General features: G+C 26.1%; 1 protein-coding gene across 2 annotated transcripts in view; it reads left to right on the top strand.

Annotated features, from left to right (window-relative positions):
- The window catches only part of LOC132924210 (dual specificity calcium/calmodulin-dependent 3',5'-cyclic nucleotide phosphodiesterase 1-like), a 175071-nt gene extending 158008 nt beyond the window's left edge, over window positions 1–17063 (top strand). For both annotated transcript variants that reach the window (XM_060988379.1, XM_060988378.1), the window contains 9 exons: window positions 8903–9155; window positions 9777–9893; window positions 12646–12786; window positions 13426–13595; window positions 13916–14077; window positions 14991–15193; window positions 15358–15723; window positions 16490–16612; window positions 16762–17063. In XM_060988379.1, coding sequence (XP_060844362.1) covers window positions 8903–9155; window positions 9777–9893; window positions 12646–12786; window positions 13426–13595; window positions 13916–14077; window positions 14991–15193; window positions 15358–15723; window positions 16490–16612; window positions 16762–16883 — 1657 coding nt within the window. In that variant the 3' untranslated portion in view covers window positions 16884–17063. The remainder of the gene's footprint in view (window positions 1–8902; window positions 9156–9776; window positions 9894–12645; window positions 12787–13425; window positions 13596–13915; window positions 14078–14990; window positions 15194–15357; window positions 15724–16489; window positions 16613–16761) is intronic.
- The last annotated feature ends 7819 nt before the right edge of the window (window positions 17064–24882 follow it).

Below are 24882 nucleotides of genomic sequence, written 5' to 3'. Positions count from 1 at the left end.
AATCCATAATAATTATGGGTCCAAAATATCCACATGACGGTACACATACATCAAGTTTACCCGCGTATATAATGTATCTTAATTTATTATTTTATTATAAAAATTTAAGATGTCATTACACATTTTCTATGCTTTTATTTTAGTGAATGTAAATTTTGTTTTTAAACAGCCTAAATTTTTCTTTTGAATTTGGTTTATCGGTAAACAATCAATATGTGTAGTTTAACATTAATTGTCTATGATATATACACACGTACAGTGGTGTGAATAGGCAAGACCGCAAATTTGAACTTTGCCATACATGCCCGTAATACACGGCTCTATTTTATAAACGAAAAAAAAATAAACCATATCATTAGAACAAAACTTTACAAACAAATCTGTTAAAACTGAAAATACATTACAAATGTTACCATTTGCAAACAATATTATTTACCAAACTATGTATATAATAATTTTGAAAGGAACAATCTTATTCGTGTATAAATTATGCTTCCAATTTAGTTTATTCGTTTGATAGTATTGGGATTCGATTCGTTTGATGCTTTATGGGTGTATTGGTGTATTACTTAATAAATCGCCATCGCTAGAATTTGCAATTCAGTAAATTAAGTGATTATTTTGTTATTTGATGTATTTTGCTCGTTATTATTTCCTCAGTCAGTTGTGTTTTTCTTTATTTGTGACGTATTTATATTTGTCTTATTATTCCGTCATTATATTTAAAGGGAAAATTATTGAAATTTATGAAATTTATATAATAAATGTTTTTAATTAATTTCTTTGATCAACAAAAAAAAAAAAAGAATAATAATTTATTTTATACTATTTATTCTTAAATCTCTTTTGTAAAACGTGACTTTTTCCAAAAATCTAAGTAGGCCAATAACGTTTAATTTTTGTATAATTTAATAAAAATGTATATATATAATAATATTTTGTAAGACTAAAGACTATTTGAATTTATATAATTAAATATTTGTTGTCAAAAGCTAATATTTAAACCAGTTGAATTGGTATTATTTGTGATCTTTCTTTTTTCTTTCGAAAAAAAAACCCATAAGAAAAAAAAGTTGTTGAATTAAAGTGTAGTGCGAATGAACAAAGGTTTTATTTGTTATTTATTTTATTAATGTTTTATTAAAATAAACTCGATATTTTTTGTTCTTGGATGAAAAATACTATAGATCCACAAATTTTCGTGGAGTAACTTAAACTTTCAAATTGTCTGTCTGTGAGTCACAACCGTTAAAGATTAGCGTATATAAATCTTTGAACCTCCAATAGAGTGACTTGTAATGAATACAAAATATGCAGGTGACCTATGGTTTAGTTCCTTAATTTAGCGATACTTTTATTTTAACAGCGATTATCAAAACACGCGAACTAATTATATTGTTTTGTGATACTAAAACAGCAACAGTACTAGTAATGCAAATATCAAATATTTTTTATTACAAGATAATACGCACATCGAAAATGATTGAAAATAAATTATACACTAAATATCATAAAATCATTTCACTTATAACCACCTAAAAAAAAAAAACTTTTCTAGAATATTTAACTGTTGTGTGTTGTTTGATGATTATAACTCTTACTAAACTTTTTATGATTTTTATATCGAACTAATTGACGTGAATGAGTATCTGCCATAAATGTATCGATACAATGATTACTCAAAGGTACAATAGATAGTTAATTTAAGAGAACAATTGTGTACTCTTGGTGGAAATTTTGAACTCGCTTCAAGTAATCCCTACAACTGTAAACCCACAAGCCGTAATTAATTAATGAGGGAGGGGACTGTAATTAAGTGCCCAATCCATTTTAATCTACTTAGGACCGGTAATCTGTTCTCTAATATATATTACTATTTTTATTTTTATTTTTCTTCTAGACATTTCTGAAAATCTTCTAGGTAATTAATAATTTAATGTTTTAATATAATGTATTTACGTAACTCTATAATACAGACTCTATATAGTAATAAGTATTTATATTTCTTTAATCTGTGAAATGCATTTCATTCAATTTTACTAAAACGTTTAGCCGTCATTTAAGTTTTGTTTATGTTGTTAAATCTTTAAATAATTTCTATAATATAAACGTCGTTATCCACAATTTCAAAATAAATTATTAAATAATACTCAAAATTGTACAACTAAAAGCAATGACTTATTTTTTACGATAATTTTCTAAGTCTGTTATGACGAAATATTTACAAGTAGATTTCTCGAAACGCTTTGACACTTTTGTTTATAAATCAGTAACAAATAATTTTAAAAAAAAAAATATATATATATATATACGTATAGAGGGTAATCATTAAGATACCAAATAAAAAATGTCAAACCAAATGAAATCAAAAGAAAAAAGTTTTGTAAAACATAATTTTATATTAGTTATAACTGTTATAAGTTTATATAGTGACCTTTGTGGCATTTTAGATACCTATTTAACAAAGATTTGTATAATATGATTTGACACCTAAACACTTAAATTTAATGATATTAGTGCAAATTTAATGAAATAATAAAATTTTTTTAACTTAAATGACTCACCAATTTTACCAAAAGCTAAAAAATGTTCCTGATTCCAACCCGGTGGTAAACTGTTGTATTTTTTTTATTTTTTTCAAGGTTTTAATTAAAAAGTTTTTTATATTAAATATACTTCAATGACCATATTTTTAGATAGCTTCAAACGTCATTTATTGTATTGGATCAAGAATAATTAATGCGGTTAGCGCTGAAATTGTTTAGTAACATAAAGACACGATCGACAGCAAATGCTGACCGTTTGTTGCCACTGTCCCGCCCTCGGACAATAATTAACTTGCTACAGTGTTCATCGTCGATGAAGTATTAATATTATAAGCCCACACGGAACAATCAGTGCGAAACCTACGTCGACGTATAAACATGCTCATATCCACATGACTAATATCAAACAAATAAAATTAAATAAAACGTGTCATGTAGGTGTACTGATTTTTTAAGGGTTAGTCGTAAGCGGCTTTTCATTCGCCGGAGAATTGTTTTTTAAACGGACGCCACACACCCATAAAACCGTTTTGCGTGAAACACAACCACTCATAGGTAGTATACAGTCAAGTGTTTTTACTCGCCAAAAAAATGTATCATACGTTTATCACAGGACAAAAATAATAATATAAAAGTGGATATTTTCAAAATAATATTTAAAGATAGCACAAAAAGAGTAGATATTTTGAAAATGATCGGAGTTTTTTACTTTTCACCTTCTAGAGTACTAACTAGATACTATTATCAATTAAAATATCAATAGTATCATAAAAAAAATAACAATTAACTTTATTGGTTTTTATAAGTATTAACTTGAAAAATTACGAGTTAATTTCAATCAAATCCAAGTTACGTTTATTTAATAATAATTGATACATATAAAGAAATTAAATGTTAAATCCTTAAGATTACTTTTTTCCGCCATTACCCAGAGTTGTTAAATAAAACTCATTTATTTTTAACTATCTATTGGATTTTCACAATTTATAAAATAAAAAAGTGAACAAATATGTACCACTCTGATACACAGTTAGTGTCGAATAAGTCACTGTAGTTATGAGTATTGTGTTAAATTTGAATTCAATTCTATCATTGTATCCGAAAAGTAATTCTTAGTATGGAGACGGTCTATCGACCAGTATCATTTAGTACGTGTAATGTATATATTTCATATTATGTTTTTCGAAATCGCTATTAGTAATACAGTAACTTAAATTTATTTTTTCCGAAAACATTGCACTCAATAATGTTATTGTATTTATAAAATATAACAATAAATGTAAAATTTCCATGTCCCGAAGAATAATGTTTTTTTAATTATAACAATATACCTAATGATATATTTTTATTAATAGTTATGATATGTAATTTTATTCGAGGATAAATAATTATTATACTGGTAAATACTAAATATCCAACATTATACAAATTTGAAATTCTAAAATTCATAAAAAATGCATCTTTTTGGTTTTGTTTTTTTTTGTGGTAGGTAGGTAAAAAAACTAACAAGGAATCTTCAAATCAATTAAATTTGAAATATGAAAAGAAAATGTTGAAGAATTTTTTACAAATATTTTTAAAATTTCCGGGATTTTGACAAATTTTATTAAAATTTTAACTTAAAACGCTTATAAAAAATTATTATGATAATAAATTGTTAACATTATTAATTATTTAATTTGGAATTTGGTGAAAACTTCAAATATCTATAATATTATATTTTTTCAAAATCAAGTTTTGCGTATAAATTCCCATTTTTCTTCAATCTTTTTGTTTGTTTTTTTCGATTATTTTAATTTATCTAAAGTACAATCTAGATGTATTTTTCTATTAGAAATCACCCTCAAAATTGAAAATCTAATCATTTTTTTGACTGCATGTCGTATATACATCATACTAAAAAAAACACACGACATTGTAGAACCAATACGTATATCGCTCTGCAGCCTGCTCTGAAACTAAAATAAACTGATTAAACTTAGTACGTTAAATGTTGGTTTCTATAATACTCTTTAAACTGAGTTAATAAAAAAATATTTAACTGTATTAAGATCAAACCTTGTTTAATTATTTCTTTTGACTTGACCTAACTCGATTAAAAAATATATATCATTAATTTTACATGCATTTCAATAATCCCTCTCAAAGTTGATGATTAAACACACTACGACATAATATCATCTTCTGACTCGTCTGTACTGTAAATAAATATGGTTTCTTAACTACTACGAGTGTAGACACTGTTAGCTGAGTGATTCTCTTCTGCCCAAAACTGTTTCATATAATTTCGTAGGTACATAATAATTAACTATGGTGACAATTGTATTCATGACTGACACGATATCGTTTGTAAATAACTTTTATTAAATATTTTAATGTATTTAAGATTAAAAATTTAATTTTTATTCATTTAAATTATATATTTGATATACGCAATTATTATCACTTAAAAATTAGGTTTGTGGCGTCCTATTAATGTCATCTTAATATCATATTTTTGGTTTACCTTCAACGCGACGTCCTAGGTCTCTGTTATCCCATAGAGTCGAAATTTTCGACCATTTTAAATCGCCATTCATGTCGACTATTAGATTTTGTGTATTCAATAGGTATTCAGATAAACAATAAAATCCGAATAAATACATCCGAATCGAGCACGACCATCGTATTTAGTGACACACGGTGACCACGTGTTGTTAATAAACGGTAAATAATTGTTCGTTATTAACATTGCTCTCAGAGTGTAATTAATTCATCAAGAATAATGTCGTAACGTAAACCGATCAGAGTGAAAAGTTTAAACGTTTTCTCCACTATAGGAATCCTGTCATATCATCATATATGGCATTTAATAACGATGTAATGTTATTATCATCGTCATCGTCATTTTAATCTAGTCCGTGACGTCAATATTTACGACTTTACGAGGTTATCTTTTGTACCTTGTTGTAGCCTTTGTACATTTTATGTTCGTCTTAAATATTCCAAATTTATGAAATCATACTCCAAATTTAGACATTTTTTTCCCATATTTTATTATATTATAAGTATATAATTTTTAATCTGAAATAAACCGTTATTTATCTACGATTGTTTTAAATTTAATTTGATTATGTGATTAAATACGATTTTGTTTACTAAAATTTACATTGCAGAATATCTATAATTAAATTGTATAATTGCCTGCCTACTAGGTAGTTGTTATTTTTTATATGTACTTTCTATAGTATATTTTTAGTTGATACTTACGTAGATTAAAAATATTAATAAATATATATTTAATATACACATTTCTTCTAATAAAAACTAATTTGAAATAAATGACTATTATATTAACTAAACGGTAATATTACTAGACAAATCGATTAGTATGATTAGAGTAAACATACATTGAAACTATTAACTATTAATAATTTATTATTTCAATTGAACCCAGGTGGAAATTGAATCATATATTTGAATGTTTGAATGTTTGAATGTTTGAATAAATGAAATATGTTTACAACGATACAAAATAAACGAAAACAGATATTTCATCAAAGCGACTTTCCAATACCTATTCATTATAACTTGTATTTTAATAGAAAAATTATTTTTATATTTGAACTAAAACTCAAGTTTATACTTAAAATCAATAATATTTTTAAAATTAAATTAAATTCAATTTAGTCGTTTTTAATCAACATTTTCTTTTTTCAAATTAATTATTAGGATCACATTCAAGATTATCCAATTATGAATGCTGAGTAAATTAAAGTGGATCCATTAATGTACGACGGCCCAATAAAAGTTATTTTTATTATAAATCTATTAATTCTAAAACAAATATTTGTAACCAACCAGTACAATAGGATTTTGAGTTAACTTACAACTCACATTATTATACCGCACGACTAAGAATACAACGAATAATAATAAATAATATGAACTGTTGGTTTATATTGTTAATATATTGTTAATAATAGCTAACAATGTGCTAAACTAGTTTTTCACTGAAATTTATTTACTTTGTGCAAACAAATTTGTAATTATTTTGATTTACTTATATTTTATTTTATATACATCGTTGTGTTATAGCAAATTAACTCTATTCCTATTTAATATTCAGGATATTTTCGCTCTCAAATCTCCGACGGATACATTTTCCAAATTCTGCCACTCTAAAAGAGCTGAAACTTGGTATATATGTACAAGTGTACTCCGGTGTCAATTTTATATTAAAAAATAGCGTGGATCCACAATCTATTTTCAGACTGAGACTCATATTTCTAATGCAAATATAAATATTATATTATAGTATGATTGGTATGAGTGTATGACAAATAATATTCTGATAGATATTACATTTCTCTTTTCTCTCGTATTATTTCTGATTGTTATTTCTATTTTTATCTCTTCGAATAAACCATAGTCTCGATCGAATTCAATACAAAAATTAACAATTTTAATAACAAATATTATTATCAATACGTTGGTACTTTACTCCGTAACTCAAAAACGATGATTTTTTTTGTATTTATCTTAAGACTATTGAAGTGACGAGATTTTATAAAAAATAAAAACCACATTTATATAATACAAAGGATACATTGTTTTTCCTCGGAACTGTATAGTATACGTCTTCTTCTAAACAAATGCAATTGTTAAATAATTTTGTTAACAGTGCGCGCACTCAGATATAAGTATGTCCTAATTGTTAATATAACACAGTACACGTAATGTCTCATCGGTCCTCTTTTATGATGTAGTCGTTTATAAATGAATCAAAAAACATTTATGCAAATCGGTAGTATGTAGCACGTCTCAAATTGATTCGTTTTATTTTTTGGGTTTATTTTTTTTTTTTTTTATGTAATACAATAATAAATTCTTCGGCGGCTTTGACTCGCCCGTCTCAGCATGCGATGTGGCGCGTAGACGATATTGCACTATATACTTATAGGTACCTATATTGTACATGGCTATATATAGGTTAGGTTATGTACATGCGTATATTCTTACTGACTGATTATATGGTTTTTATTTATTTGACGCGCGGGCATCGATAACCAATAAACGCGGCATGACTTCGTTAGCGAGTTTATACGCACCGAAACGTTAGAGACGAGGCTTTATTTCGCTTTACTTTTTATAAACATCGTATCCTTTTCTTTTCTCGCCGCACGAAACCGCGATACTTTTTCGGTCGACAGTGCAACGCACATTGTGTTTTGTCGCATTTGTCGCGTAGTTATGGCACAGTTCACAACGGCTGTGTTGACGTTGTGTAGTAATAAAAAAAAAAAAAAGTCCAATTTGTTTTCCTTGTGCAACAGAGAGAGAAAATGGAAATTCCTTGTGTTTATACAGGCCTAACAATGGCGGTGTAGTAATTTTCACCACCCCCGATTGGTTATATCATAAACCGTCATTGTTAGAGACCCGTATTATATTGAGTGGATGTTTTTTCTCCATAAAAAAAACTTACACCATGGGTAGGTACGCAATTTACACCACTAGTCAATTTATTAAACTTTTTAGTTCGTTTTTCTTTTTATTCAAAACGTGACATAAAATAAGTAAATCAATTTTAATATAAAGTAAACGAGATGTATTCATGTTTAACCATTTTTAGCACATATTTGATTAGTTTTTAGCGCTTACACGTTTACACTCTATTGATGAAAATTAAAATATTGCATAAATATTAAATTCAGTAGCTAATATATTACATGTGCTATGGTTGTATTAATTGAATTTCAAAACTGTTGATAGAATAGTTAAAAATTTAAAATACTCACCATAACTGTTTAATTCTATTATAATATAATTTATTTTGCTCCCTCGCTAATAATATATGGTCGATATTTTTCATATACAAAGAAACTTATATTTTACACGGATACACCATATTAATTTATTATGTTCGTTATAACTTTCAAATTGAATCAACGGATCTTAAAATTGTAATTAATGGTTATTCTACAATATTCTAAATTGTATTTCGACTTGCATAGCGATATTCCGTAGTTTATGTAAAATATTTACAGTATATTTTTATCAATTATTTATTTATAATAATTCGCTTCAACTGTATAGGTATTTAGTGCAAATATTGTAATCATAGTAACAAGTTGTTTTAATGTATCGTTCTATAATTACAAAAATAAATTGTATTACTGTTCGGGAAAACGTTAGAACCTGTCGTTTATTTGCACGCGATTTAAACCACCAAAATTACAGACATTTGGTATGGAACATTCAACAACAATATTTGATTAGAATATATTGTTATTATTATTATTATATCGCGACATTGTTTGGCTAATGATTTTAATTTTTGCGTGTGCTTGCGCGCGCATGTATGCTAACTACAGACGATTGGCTGCCGAGGAGGACGACGAACTTTCGGAAGTGCAACCGGACGCGGTACCACAAGAAGTTAGAGATTGGCTCGCGTCTACATTCACTAGACAAATGGCTTGCACAAGGCGCAAGGGTGAGGAAAAACCCAAATTTAAGTCGGTCGCACACGCCATTCGTGCTGGAATATTTGTTGACCGTATGTATCGCCGAGTGATCAACGCTCCAATGATGACATTTCCACCAGACGTTATTGAAGTGCTAAAGGTAAACTCACAGTGCTCATCTCCTAGTGATAAATAATTACCAACTAACTGTTTCCAAATTGTACACAAACATAATATTATTTAACTGATTTAACAATAAATATTATATCATTGATTTCTCGTGTTGTCCATTGACCGTGTGGTTTGACAGTGCTCACTCGTTTGTTGCGAATGATTTTAGACCACTTTTATAGTTATTTTAATTTTATTAATTTGATTTTTATCATATAAGTGTTATACATAAAAAGTAATTAAAAGTCAAACAACAAAAACTAATTGCTAGCCTAAATCAGTACAGTTTTGTTTCTTATATATTAAAAAATAATATATTAATTTATTTTCGATATCTCTATATTTTATTATTTGGGGTACACATATTATTTTTTCATGCTTATTTATGTTATTGGCATTATAGTTAAATCATATTACAATATTATCTTACACGAAATATAACACCCATAATAATAATTTGATTTCAGTCCCAGTACTTACCTCAAAATCAAAATTGAAATACAAATAATTTATTTTTTTATTAAAAGAATGTTTTAATATACTACCTATATAATACTTACTAAACACTGTAAAAATATGTCAATTAATCCATAATAATTCGTTGTTTTAGGACTTGAACGATTGGTCATTTGACGTGTATAAACTGGATAATTATGGAAATGGACAACCAATCAAATACTTGGGATATGACTTGCTCAATCGCTATGGAATATTTCAAAAATTTAAAGTAGGTTTATTATATTATAATCAGATATTTTTCATTTCATAATGTTTTCTTAACTGCACAATTTCATTTCAGATACCACAATTGACATTTTTAATAACTTATAAATACAAATACAACATAATCTAACACTGTGTTATGACGGCTTATTATATTTATACTAAATTTTTAGTGTTTTAATCTTATAAACAAGAATACAAGTGTATATATAATATACTTATATATTATAACAGTTACAAATGTTTGTGTGAGGGGAGGGGCTCAGCATAATTGTATAATTTGTTAGTATTGCAATTTCAGACATTCGATACCTTGTGATGTTATTTACGTATACGGTGTATGACCTACAATTCACCAAGATTTTATTCATAAGCCCAAAACACATTTAGTGTAAAATGCATAAGCCTCGAACACTTGTCGAAAAAAATGCATAACCCGACCTAACCTAACATAACCTTCTCCCTTCCCACTCGTCGAATAAAATACATTTTGGATGTTCTACTATCTAAAATAACTGTTACCAAAACATTTCAGTTTTATTCCTGTTTAGGTACATAACATATAATGAGAACTATTTTTATAATCATTTATCAGATAAAAATATTTCATCGAATCTGTATGTAATATGTATAGATATATAGTGCATACCTTCATTGTTAATTTAATTTTCGTTTAAATATACAATTTAAAATCCATTCAAAACATTATTTAATATTATATACTATTAAACTGTTTTTTTCACATTTATAATTTAAATTATGATTATAAATTCAAAACTATTTTAATGTGTGTGTGTTTTATAGAATTTAATTCGAATCACAATAATAATACTATTACCTATATTATTAGAATGGTTTTAATACAAATTCCCCGTTTCATATCACATTTTGTATTACACGTACCCATAGGCGTAACTAGGGGGGGGGTCTTCAGCCCCCCCAGAATTGTTGGTTAAATATATTTGCATATAAACATATTAGTATTAACTTTATTTTTACCTACAATAATGTAATATTTCATATAAACGAATAATCTTCAAATCAGTTGTAAACACCAATAGAAACAATAAATAATAGTTAAATTAAAAAAATTTCTATAAAACATTTTTAGGAATTTAGTCCTCCCCCCCTTAACTTTAAGAACTAGTTACGCCTATGCACGTACCTATTACTGAAAAAAATACCTGATAAGTTTCAAGTGATTGGCTAATACAGAAAATTTGTTTTACTTAAAAACAATACACAAAAGAAAAATAAATTGTATTATTCAAATTTATCATCAGTAAGGCATCTAATAACATTTAAATATTTACAATTTGTACACAATAGTTTTAGATACGACGATAACACACTTATTAACAAATGTGAATGCATCCACAACTATTGATATAGTTTATTATTTTTATTTTAACTTATTTGATATTTTCTAACGTCATAAATTTACAATAGTTGCATAACACATTTATGGTTTAGTTTTGAACTGTAAACAATGGGAATATTTTTCATATATTTTGCTATATTTTTTTTTTATTTATTTATTTTAAAATAATAAAATACGTAGTGGTTATGTTTATGAGTAAATATATCAATTTTTTATAGGTAGACACATATTTTTGTATATTAAATATTTCTCGACTATTTTTTTACTTATGTTTTTTTTTCAAGTCCTTTATTTCGAGATACTGTTTAAACAAATATCTTTTTACATGTAATTTTTTCAAATATCCAATTTAAACTACCCGTATGATACGGGCCGTATAATTATCAAAAAAATTGTTTTATTCTCGAAAGTAGTATAAAGATGATATTATGAGGCTCAGCAATTGGAAGGCTGACATTGAACATATATTGGTACCTATCTATAGTGTTAAAAAAAAATGACAGAATATATTCGATTAATCTTAGAAAAAGATAACATTTTTTATTCTTTGGTATTTTTAGAATTGATATAAAAACAACTTATGAAAAACCTTGTATTACCTATATAATATAATTCATGTAGCTTATTTTTTTATTTTAATTTACACAATTTTAAATTTTAAACGATTGTAAAAATATGTTGAATGTCTACTGCTATTTATTTTTGAATTGCAGCAAAAATCGATTTATTTAAAAACTTGGTTTATGTAAATATTTCTGTTTTTTTCGTAATTTATTTTAGTGATTACGGATTAATTTGAAAAAATTTACTTTTGATCCCCTGAGTAATAACTATTTACAATTTTCTACCAAAAGCTTCTCTCAATATTGAACATTGAAGAATTTTTATTACTTCAAAAGCTAATGAAAGACATAAAAATAAAAACATATAATTGAAAACCAATATACTCGTTAATCCGCTTAGAATCTGAATTTTTTTTATCAAATTGACTTAGAATTTAAAAACTTTATATATTTTATATAAAATAATTTATAGTTTTTTCGAAACTAATGATTCTGGCTTAGGCATAATGAAATCAAAAACACCAAATAAATTAATACTCTTAAAACTTCCCAAAAAAAAATTACTTCAATAAAATGATCAATAAATTACTATTATTAAAATATTTAATTAAATATCATGTAATTTTCGCTGATTAAATTAATTAATATATTCATCAATGTATAGTTGAATAGTATTGATACCAAAAATAGTGTTTAAATTTTGTATGAAAAAATTAAAAAAACAAACTCTCAAACTTAAATAATTAAAGAAAGAAATTTTAAAAATCTATTTAAACATTATATTGGTATTTAATTTGTTTGATTTGCATTAGGTTCCATCGGTAGTCATGGAGAACTTTTTATGCAGAATTGAAGAAGGCTATTCAAGACATAAAAATCCGTACCATAACAATTTACATGGTGCTGATGTCGCACAAACTGTGCATTATATGCTTTGTCAAACTGGACTAATGGTAATATTATAAATAAAACAAAACACTATATTATGATTGTTGTGCAGTGTTACCTATTAAATAAATAAAGGCTTGTAGGGATTTTGTCTCCAAACTATCATGGAAGTCACCAGTGCAAAAATGTCTTTTCATTATTTTATTTATTAGTTTAGAATATATTTTACATTTTTACCTACCTTATTTATTTTCTTCTTTTACAAAATTTACCACCCTGTTCTCTTAATGTTTCTCCTTTTCTTAATTATTCCAAAATTTCGTCTATCCTGATTTTTATTTTTTTTACTGAATATAAGTTTGTTTCTAATATTTAACTTGTCAATGTAACCATAAAATTGAATTTTAAAATAAGTCTACTATTTTATCTGCTTACTTATATGAACAATATATTTTGTCTTACGTTTTACTAAAATAAAAACTAATATTGTTTTTGTGTCCAATGAACGATTTTTCACTATAATTTAAATACATATAAATATATAATACCTAATAATAATTTAGAATTTTTATAAGTTTAATTGTATATACTTTTTATTAATAAAGTGAAATAATTTACCATTGAAGCGTATAAAATCAATTTTTGTAATAGAAATAATATATTATGATACTTTAACAGTACTTAATTGTTTTTTTGTTTTGTAGAATTGGCTAAGTGATTTGGAAATATTCGCAATGTTAATTGCTGCTATTACACACGACTTTGAACACACTGGAACAACAAATAACTTCCATGTTATGTCTGGCACGGAGATTGCCTTATTGTATAATGATCGTGCTGTATTGGAAAATTATCATATCAGTTCCACATTCAGGTTAGCTACATAAGTGTAAATAAATGTGGATGGAATAATATTAAACTAAATTAAATACATTTTTATGTAATTGCATTATTTTATTATAATGAATATTATATGTATAAAAAAAAAGTCAATATCAATGTTTTGCCAGCTGTTTAAATAATTATATTGTTAAAATATTAAATCATAATACCAATGAATTTAAAAACACGTTTATACAATATTATATAACTATTTTTTTTTAATTTAAAAATATTTATATTTTACTTATAATGTATTCAAATAGTTTAATTAAAATAATAAATTTAATAGGTTATATTTTTATATTTTTATAGAATATTAAAAGATGAGGACTGTAACATATTACAAAATCTTACCAAAGAAGAATTCCGTGAATTCCGTACACTTGTCATAGATATGGTATTGGCAACTGATATGAGTTTCCATTTTCAACAATTGAAAACTATGAAGAGTCTTTTAGCATCGCCAGAGCCAACGTAAGTACTAAGTATATTTTTGTTACATACATATTACATATTTGCATCCCTACAGATATAAAAATGCAATAAGTGACATATACGAATTGCATTCCGGTTTTTTACAGCTTTAATAATTGCGTCCCAATTACCTGATATCATTATATATGACTATTTAAATCAATAATCAATATGACAATATGAGTATTATGACTATTATAATACTTTGAAACTTATGAAATAAATGTATACGGTGGTTATTATGTGTTTTGATTGTGTGCCATTAACTATCGCTATCGCACTGTTTTGTTTTCAAACATTATTTAAAAATTATGTAAAGCGTTAGATGTGTTATAAAAAACATGTAAGTCACACATTAAGTTAAATAATAAAAATTAAATATGCTAGTAAGTATATAACTATGTAAGTTATTCTGTTGAAATATTAAATAAACAAAAATTAACCAATACCGTATTTAAAACACACGGCAATAGATGATCTTTATGATAATCCATCAAGCCTAATTCATAGGTTAGGTTATTATGACGTATCGACTTCAACATCAACATCAGATACAATTAATATAGTCATATAAATTTTATCGAATGCAATTAGTGTAGTTTTTAAATATTATCGGGACGCAAAAAAGGGATCTTGGGACGCAATTCGTTTGCTGCGATCATTTAAAACCAAAAGATTTTCATAACATTATCGTACATAAGATTTTACACAATTAAATAACTATTTGATAAACTCCCTGAGAGTACTTACTGATATTTTTGATATTTATATTCATTTTACTTTGATTAAAATATAAATAATACATATATTTTCATAATACAATAATAGTTTCCATCGCATAACTATTTGACAATTAATTTATTAGTGAGTTTCCATAAATGTAATGCAATTTTTTTTTTATTGTTACTTTCAGAATCGACAAATCCAAAGCAATGTCGATGGTATTACATTGTGCTGATATATCACATCCAGCCAAAGAATGGGATTTGCACTATAGATGGACAAGCCAATTGTTGGAGGAGTTCTTTTTACAGGGAGACATGGAGAAAAAGTTGGGACTCCCATTCAGCCCGTTATGTGACAGAAATAATACACTAATTGCTGAGTCACAAATCGGTTGGTATTTTAATACATCCAACATAATTATATGTGAAATGAATTCTAATATTGATTTTAAATAACAGTACAATAATTAATATTAGAAATATAACTAATAATAACTCGTTTTTTTTAAAGTAAGTAATTAATATAATAAACAAAAACAATTTTTTACTTTCTAGGGTTTATTGAGTTCATCGTTGAACCTAGTATGGCAGTGTGTAGCGATATGTTGGAATTAATTTTGGGTCCAATCAATTTGGTTAATCCACCCCGAAGCATTTCTAATTTTGTGGTTGACGACAATGACGAAAAAGAAGATAAATCAAACCAATCAGACGTAGCTATCGCGTGCACAGCAATGAGTTGCAGTATCGAAGACAGAAAAGATATAAAAGACAACAAAAATGTCGAAGTTAAAAATGATACTAATGATAAGAAAGATGTCATAGATACGAAAGAAACCAAAGATATTGAAAGTACCAAAGACACTAATGACTCGGATTCTATAAGCGCGGCAGTAAAAGTCGAAGAAACGTCTGATAAAGGTAATTATTTTACCGGCTTATGACACTGAACCAAATTTAAAATGTTAAAAATAACATCCTACAATATTATAAAACCTACTAGATTAATCCTTATCCCTGTTGCCTATCAAAATTGGCAAACAAAACATTGAATCACCCAAATAAAATCAAAATTCAATTTATTTTAATTTATTTAAATTAAAAATTGTCAATAATTTTTGAAGAATGTTTATATGTACTATTCAATTAAATAATTATTATCGGACGTTTTAATTTAAAATACGGAGTAAATATATTTACAACAAAATATTGTTTAATTTGTTTTGTAGCAAATATCATAAATTGTTATTCAAACTTATGAATAGTTCGGATTGTGTTTCTAAAAACGCTAGAGACTAAATCAAAAACTATATTTAAATAAATACCACAAACTGTTCAATAGGTGATTAAAAATAAATATAAGCAAATTATTCTTCGCTTCAATATGAATTTATTATTAATTATAAATACATTTTATCAATAAAATTATATTTTTAAAACTAAGCATATTTTATTAAAAAATGTTTTTTTTATTCGATTAATAAAATCTGTTTTTAATTGATAACTTATTATTAACAACTTATTTTTAATTACATTAATTATACATGTATTATATCCTAATCACAAAACTCCAAGTGTAATACTTAAAATTCCCGAATATAATATGTTTATTAACATACTTCTGTAAAAAATGAATATTAATTATAATTAATTAAAATTATCTATAATGATTAACTTTTTTTTTCAGAATCAAAACAGGAAACAAACGTTGAAAATCCCCAAACTAGCAATAAGTTATATAAAATCAAGAAACCGTGGAACGATTGTTTGGTCATAAACAAAACAAAGTGGAAGGTCCAAGCAGCTAGAGGTAATTTTTATACGTATAATGTATATATTTTATGTTACAATATTATGTGGTATATACTCGTATTATGTCCCTTAGTAATATGTCATTTAAAAATTAAACCATAATATACCGCCACTAATATAATAATGTTAATATATGCAAATTTATAGAAGCAAAACTGAGAGAATCAAAGACCAAATATACAATGCGTGACATCAGGATGCCGCTTCCTGATGAAATTATACAAGACGATAACAAACCATCATCAGCAGATGTGGAGAAAAATGATTAAATATCCATATTGCTGTTTGATTTTAGCCATAATTTTTTGCCTATTGACGTGTAATTAGATCCTAGATTTGTAATTTAGAAATATTAGCATTATATGTTGTAAATATTTATCAGAGGTACTCTTCATAAATTTTAGACAATTTAAAATTAGTTTTTTAAAATATAAGCTCACTTTAAAATAGGTATATTAGAAACTAAATAATATCTATATATAGTATGTGTGTGGTGTAGGAGAGGTGTTACTATGAATGTATATATTTCTCTATACGTGTATAGGATATGCATATATATATATTATAATGTGTACATAATGTATCATATTTATGCATGTGTATGTATATAATATTATAACTAAATAATTTTTTCACTGAATAGGGCGTCTTAAGCTATACCTGCGATGTAAATGTTATTTAATTACTACCTAACTAATTAAATTGTTAATTTTCCCAGTTTCAATTTTTCAATCACTTTTATTTACTTTCTTTAAATTTGTTAACATCTTTAGAAATCATAAAATTCTACTAATAAATGAACAATTATAGGGCGTCTTAAGCTATACCTGCGATATAAATTTTATTTAATTACTACCCACCTAATTAAATTGTTATTTTTTCCAGTTTTAATTTTTCAATCTCACCAATTGACTTTCTTTAAATCTATTTACATTTTTAGAAATATCAAAATTCTACTAAGAAATGAATAATTATTTTAATACCTACTTATTTATAAAGTATTTATTATCTATGATGATCAAACCTATTTCTGACAAGACTTAAATTGGTATTAAATCTTAATTATTTTTAATTCAATTAACTGTTAAACTTGTAACTTGTCTAGGTATAAAAATATGATGTATTATATATTGTACAAACTGTATATTGAATAGGCATTTAAGAAATTGTATTCATATTAGTTAAATGTAAGTTGTTTAGAACAGTTAGTGGGCTTAATTGCTATACATTTCATTTCTTGTGGGATTAAGTTAATACATGAATATTACATGTTAAACATTTAAAATGATATTTATTACGATTACATACGTAGCACATTATTATTTAAAATAAGCTGAGATCTATCAAAATATTATTCTGCTATGCTCAATTAAATATTGAAACACTATACAAACTGTGTTTGCACAACAAAATATAAAATAAATTGCAAGGTTAGTGCATTCTAATTTCAATTATAACGGTTAAATGATTATTTATCTTTACCATAACGTTTTTGTTTCTGGGTCATAGTCGTGCGATGGACACGTCATATCGATAAATAATAAATTATTTCAACAATATTTAAAAATATCAAAATATTGTGTTTAACGAATCATCAGCTTCATTTAAACTAAATCAGCTATTTATAAATTATAAAATTAAAAATTGATAAAAACGAAATGCAAGTTACTTGCTATCAAAAAAAAAAAAATTTAAAACTTGAAAAAATTCAAAAAAAAATGTATATAATGAACCACGTTACTTTTTGTACATATTACATAAACAATTATTACAAATGTATTTATTCAATGTAAGCTGATTTAAGTTTAGTACTTCCGATTTCTATGGTACATATTAAAATGTTACCAATAAACATACTATACCTAATATGGTATTTTCAGATTATAAATTGTGAATATGATATAGGTACTACGGCACCAGATAGGATGCAATGGTGGGCAAAGAGGGCATTTGTAATAAAATATCTCTATAAAAATGTACGCAGGACTTTGCTTGGCCCGAAAAAGCACCTATATACGAATTCACCACTGGCTTAACAAAGCATGTTATCCTTGTGGTTGGATGCATTTCAAATATATATGCATAACATCAAATTACGAGTTTCGTAGTCATTACGACATAATATGTACTCGAATAAAAAACAATTACATCATAGAACATCAAATTGATTTACTTGAAACGTATTAGTATATTGTTTTATACTATATATTATAACCTTATATGGTTTTGATTTTCAAGGGGGGGGGAGAAGAATTGGGGAAATTTTAAACTAATAAGACGCAGGTTAGAAAGTGGTTAGATATAAAAATATCTAAAATTATCACCAAATACATTCAAAAATTGGTTTCTAATATATGATCACTTTTATTGAACATATTTGTTTGAGTTATCTATAGTGGCTTCTTTTTATTTTTTGTGGTGTGAGAGTGAGGGGGATTTTAACTGATTACGTCCGATTTTGATGGTTGAGTTTTGAGGTTTATTTTTTTTAAATTCAAATTCGAAAACATAATAATACATAAAAAAAAAAAAAAAAAAAATAGTTATAGTTATTTTGTTCAGTAGGTATAGTATAATAAATATGATATAATCTATTAAGTGTTTATTTTACAATTTATTATTATATTAGCCCCTAATGATGATCCATTTGTTCCTTTGCTTGTGATACCCCAGAAAACACTTCATGTTTTTGTTGGTGTCTTGTGAAATAACGTCAGTTAAAAAAAAAAATAATAATAATTCACTAGACTTTTATTTGACTTAATTATCTAATACATAGGTTTAAATAATATGGTTTTTAATTTAAAAATATAAAAACTGAGTGGATTAATAATTAATAATACACTTATTAATCATAGGTCTAAGCACCTTTCATCGTTGTTGTTGATACAGTGGCGCACAAATTATACTTTTAGGTGTCTAATATTCTGACATATATATTTAAAAATGGGTGACCGGTTGATATCTGATGAATTGTGTGGTTTATAAAATACAAATGGTAATAACATGAAAATGTAAATAATTGATAAATTAATCGAATTATCGAAATGAAAATGTTCGGTGTGCTGGTTGCGCTTTAATTTGAGGCGCGTTTCAGAGGGATATGTGCGCTACAATTAATGTTGAATAAAGATTTAATCGAATAATAATAATATAAACTTTATATTGATGTTTTTTCCAATTATCTTGATGTTCTCAAATATAATATAGGACTTTTTTGTTTATTATAATATTAATTGTTCAATGTAATATGTTAAAAATCTATAATAAATATTTTAAGTACATAAGGAGACGGGAAGTATTGAGTAGTAAAACACATTAAAAATACATTTCTTTTTATACTGTAATATTATATGTAACACGCGTTTACAATAATGATCTTAGATCCGACCAAAAATAACTATTCACCCGTCCATTAATATTGATTATTGTACAAGCAAACACCATTTATATTGTAATTAATTATTAATGATCAAAATATTAAATATCTACGTATATTATGACTTTTAATATAATAAAAAATACAGTGCCAAATTTGAATAACATTCAGTTATACACAATATCTATTACATAATACATAATTAGATAAGAAGTGGTTCAGAAATTAGGTACTTGCCGTTGTAAAACTCTCATACCGCGTGCGTGTGATGTTTCAACATTAATAGTTATTGCTAATTTCAATAAACGAATTAGTGATTTTTTTTTTCTCGATTATTTAAATATTCCCGTTGACCGCCATTTAACTACGATCATTATTATGGTGTATACAGAAATACTGTTTATTTAAATAATATTATCTATTTTATGATGAATTAAAAAAAAAAAAAAATACAAAATCTATTGAAAGGAAATAAATTAAATGTCACTATCTACCATAAGTAATAGGTACTCCCTCTTATATTAATAATTGTATTAAACCCGAGAAACGGGAATCCGAAATATATTTATTTTTTTCCTATACGATGTTACCTATTTATCAGATCCAATCCAAATATTCTGTTGACATAGTTCTGGACCATTCAGTACCTATAATAGGTACCATACAAATAAGACAAGGTCGTATATAATATTATACAACCTATTTATCGATTTTAGGTGTTTTAGATTTTTGTTGTTGATTATAATATGTTAATTTATACTTTTAAGACTATCTGTATGTTTTTATTTGTACATAATTTTAAAATAATACTTCTTATTTATATATTATATAATATTTTAATAAATATAAAAATATTTAAGTACTATATATTATTAAATGTAATCAATTGTTATTAAAAACATTGATAATAAACGCATATATATTTATAATAATACAATTATGACTATATGATTACAATTTGAATTGTTATATGTTCTTATTATTAATGTTTGAATAACGATTTGATTTACCTAACGATTTTTATTGGCGATTGAATATTACCACACATGATATGAATATGTTCACTGATATTTTTACATTCATATCTACAGGGTGTTTAAACAAACAAAAAAAAAAACCAAGAACCATTTTTCGTAAAAATTTGAGAAATGAACAAGACTTATCGCGACGTTTAGCATCATTTATTTTGTTATGAATATAATATCTTTGATAAATTCGTATTTTTAGTTTTTCTTTTAAAATTATAATATTATATTCGTACCTACTATATGTTACAACATCGAATTAATGTGAATCTGTTTTTTCTCAATATTGATATCGATCGTCTGATAAGTAATGTCGATATAATTTATGTGTTATACGTTATTACGATATCCATACGATATCGTATTCGTCAGTGTGTCGATATATTTTGTCAATAGACCGTTTTAATAATAATTCATATACTATAATATTAACAATTATAATTAGGTACCTACATATTATACATACATAAGTAATTGCAGTTATGGTTATCATAATAATTATAATTTATAACGTTCAAACCTTGTCATTATACATGCCTATAAATGCCGTTAATATCGTTCACCCTGTATATGTGAAATGAACAAATAAAATGTCCATTCGCATACAAAAAAAAATTTAAAAACAATTAAAACCGTTATAACGATTTATCATTAGGTAAACTTCAAATCCTTAAAATTATATTTTATTAATAGTTTATTTATTACAGTGTTTAGAATGGATATAATTTAACGTACCTAACTATATTAGTGCCTAACATGTGTATTGTTTAAGTCATTTATTACCTACTATTAAGTTTTTATTTAAATGTACCTATTATATGTATACCTACCTACCAATATAATATGCCTACTTATTATTTCACTGTAGTACTTATATTATATATGTTACTATGTTTGATTTAATGTTTGTTTGTTAAATTAATTATTTTTGTTTTGCCTGATAATAAATTTGAACGGAAAAAAATGTTTTTTGTGTAAAATAATCATTATACCTACATCAATCATTATTTGTCTTCTACGCACAGACAACATATTATAAGTTATATCCGCCCGTCGAGGCAACGCCACGATTTCCCCTCGGCGCCTGCAATTCGCGATGATTACAAGTTTTCCGCTAACACTGTTACAGCGAAGGTTATAGCAGTGGGCATAATATTAATAATCTGAAATATATTTATAAGTACATTTTATAAAATAACATTAACGACTACCTACAGCACATGTGTTAATTCCTACCCTGTGGTTATCCTTAAGGCGGGAGCAAAGCCCAAGCTCTGTGTAGTGATCGCTGTGAAGGACGCTATTTTACGACGTCGCACGTCTTTGTCGAACTTGAGGTGGTGATGGGAAGGTAGGTTGTCGAGAAAAAACAAACAATTGCAGTTTAAATAGTAAGTTATACATTATTGTATTAAACAAATTATTTTAGCTTACTGCTAACTCAAAAAAAACTACTATACTGGGAGTGATATTAAGTACTCGCGGCGATGTGGCTGTTACAATATGTACACGACGAACAATAATCATAACAATAACGAGCTAGGTAAGTAGTCAGTATAGAGTCATGACTACCTTCTGACTACACTAGGTGCTCTACTCGTATTTATATGGTCCTGTCAATGGCGGGCGAATGCCCGCTAGATAATCTAACTATTCATAAATTCACTAAATCATGTAATTTTGCTTAATTTATATGAATCGGAAAAAACATGTTATTTTCGCCTTCCTGACCTATAGGCTTTCCGTAGTTTGGTTGTGTGTGTAGGCGCTATGAGTAAATTATTAATATTTAGCTTAATTATATTATGGATCCTATTACAGGAATGATCTATAATAAATACTATGTTAGTATTTATGTAGGAAATGTGTTGGGGGCTGGGGCTTACTTAATACTTGACTCACTTTTAGAATCTACTCAAACTATTACAGTTAACGATCAGTTAATACAAATACGTACTCATAAATCCTTCCAAAAAAATAGTCATATCCAATGTCTGTCCCTCTATTCCCATTTCCCAACTAGATTATACTCAACGCGCTTGAATATATCAATATTATCCCTGTTTCCGAAATTGCGTTCCTCGAAGCATCAATATCGAGGGATATGAATTATGAGCATATCTTAAGCTTCCATTGCCAATTTTTTTTATCAAACCAACTCTAACAGGACCTTTATCACTAAATCACAACCAGACCGATTTCAGAGTATTATTTACCGATGACAGAGAATCGCACATGTAAAAAAATAGATGTCATCATTCCCCAAACTTCTACCAAACCTACGCAACCGTCGCAACCTCTTTCTGTGGAAGACCCCTCTGTGAAAAAAACCTTAATAGAAGAACCTTCCGTACACTCCCTCGCAGACATTGACACCCAAGATGGCCATATACACACCCTTACAATACAAAACACCAACCTTACATCCCCTCTAATAATGAAAGGGATAATATAATGTATAATATAATCGTATAATATTATTTTGTACAGTAAACGTTAAAATTCAATAAAATTTGTAAAAAAAATTAAAATATACTTAATAAAAAAGTATGAGTTTAAAATTTGAAATTTGCGCCACTCTATGATAAGCGTCCAGAGCATGGATCCTGGATCCCCCTTAGATCCGGTACTGTAACATGATAAAAAAAAAATATGTTGGTAGATTTTATAGTTTTTCATTCTGAACTTGTATCAGGTAAAAAAACTATAAAATTTAAGGTACACCAACATTAAAATAACCTTCGGTAAAACGTTTGGAATGGTGAAACGAGTGGTAAATGGTAATTATAATAGAAAAAAATATTCCCTTATTAGGTATTATGTAAGTGTTATAGTGCACTAAATATGTTGCAAAATTTTGCTTTTTAAGCTGCTGACTGCTGTGATTAGGTCTATTTTGAAATACTTGTAAATCTATTTCTTATTATATTTTATTTCATATTGAATAAATAAATAAAAGAGAATCTACATAAAAAAGGTTTTTATATACCTAACTATTGTAATTATATTTATTCCAGGAAATGATATTGGTACTAGAATATTAGACCATATAATTCTAATTGAGTACAATATTTTTGGGTTATTTTGGTTTTAATTTTATGTATACATTAAATATGCAGTCCTTTGGTATACCATAATTTGTTTTGGTTTAATATTATAAGTAAAACTCTGTGCTTCATTAGCATTATGTATCTAATATAATCATTATTGCAGTTGTAATATAATTATATTTGTATTCATTTCAATCAACTAAATATATATAACTTAGAAGGGAATGTTATTTTTTTAAATTTAAATTTTATTTTATTTGGTATCAAAAAAGATTACTGGGCTTCACTGAATGTACATTCATCTGGAAGCCCAGTAGTTAGTTATTTGTTTACAAATTTTGTTATTAATTACATATAAAAATGTTATTATAATATTAATTAATATTAAAGTTATAATTTAAACAAGAGAAATAATTATAATAAGTATGATGATTTAAGGTAAATAATTTACTTTAAAACAATATTCCAAGCTATGTGAATATTTGCTTAATATTGATTATTTTAGATGGAATACTATTCCATACAAAATGTGAAAAATATAGCTTATTATACAAGTATCTATACAGAAAGAGTTAATATTTATAAATCATGTCACCAATATGTTCACGACGCGTGTGAATAATAATATAGGTAATGTTATAATTATTGTGAAATTAAATATGTTTATGTTTAAGTGAGATTGTAATTGTCAATGAGTATTCATATAGATGTATTTATAAATACAATATATATATATATATATATTATACGATAAATGCACATTATTTTGACATTTATATAGAAATCCAGAAATAACGCACTCTATACATTGACT

Source organism: Rhopalosiphum padi, chromosome 3 (genome assembly GCF_020882245.1).
Source record: "Rhopalosiphum padi isolate XX-2018 chromosome 3, ASM2088224v1, whole genome shotgun sequence".
Taxonomy (NCBI): Eukaryota; Metazoa; Arthropoda; class Insecta; order Hemiptera; family Aphididae; genus Rhopalosiphum; species Rhopalosiphum padi.
The sequence above is the reverse complement of the archived record's forward strand: the minus strand, read 5'-3'. Positions and strand labels throughout refer to the sequence as shown.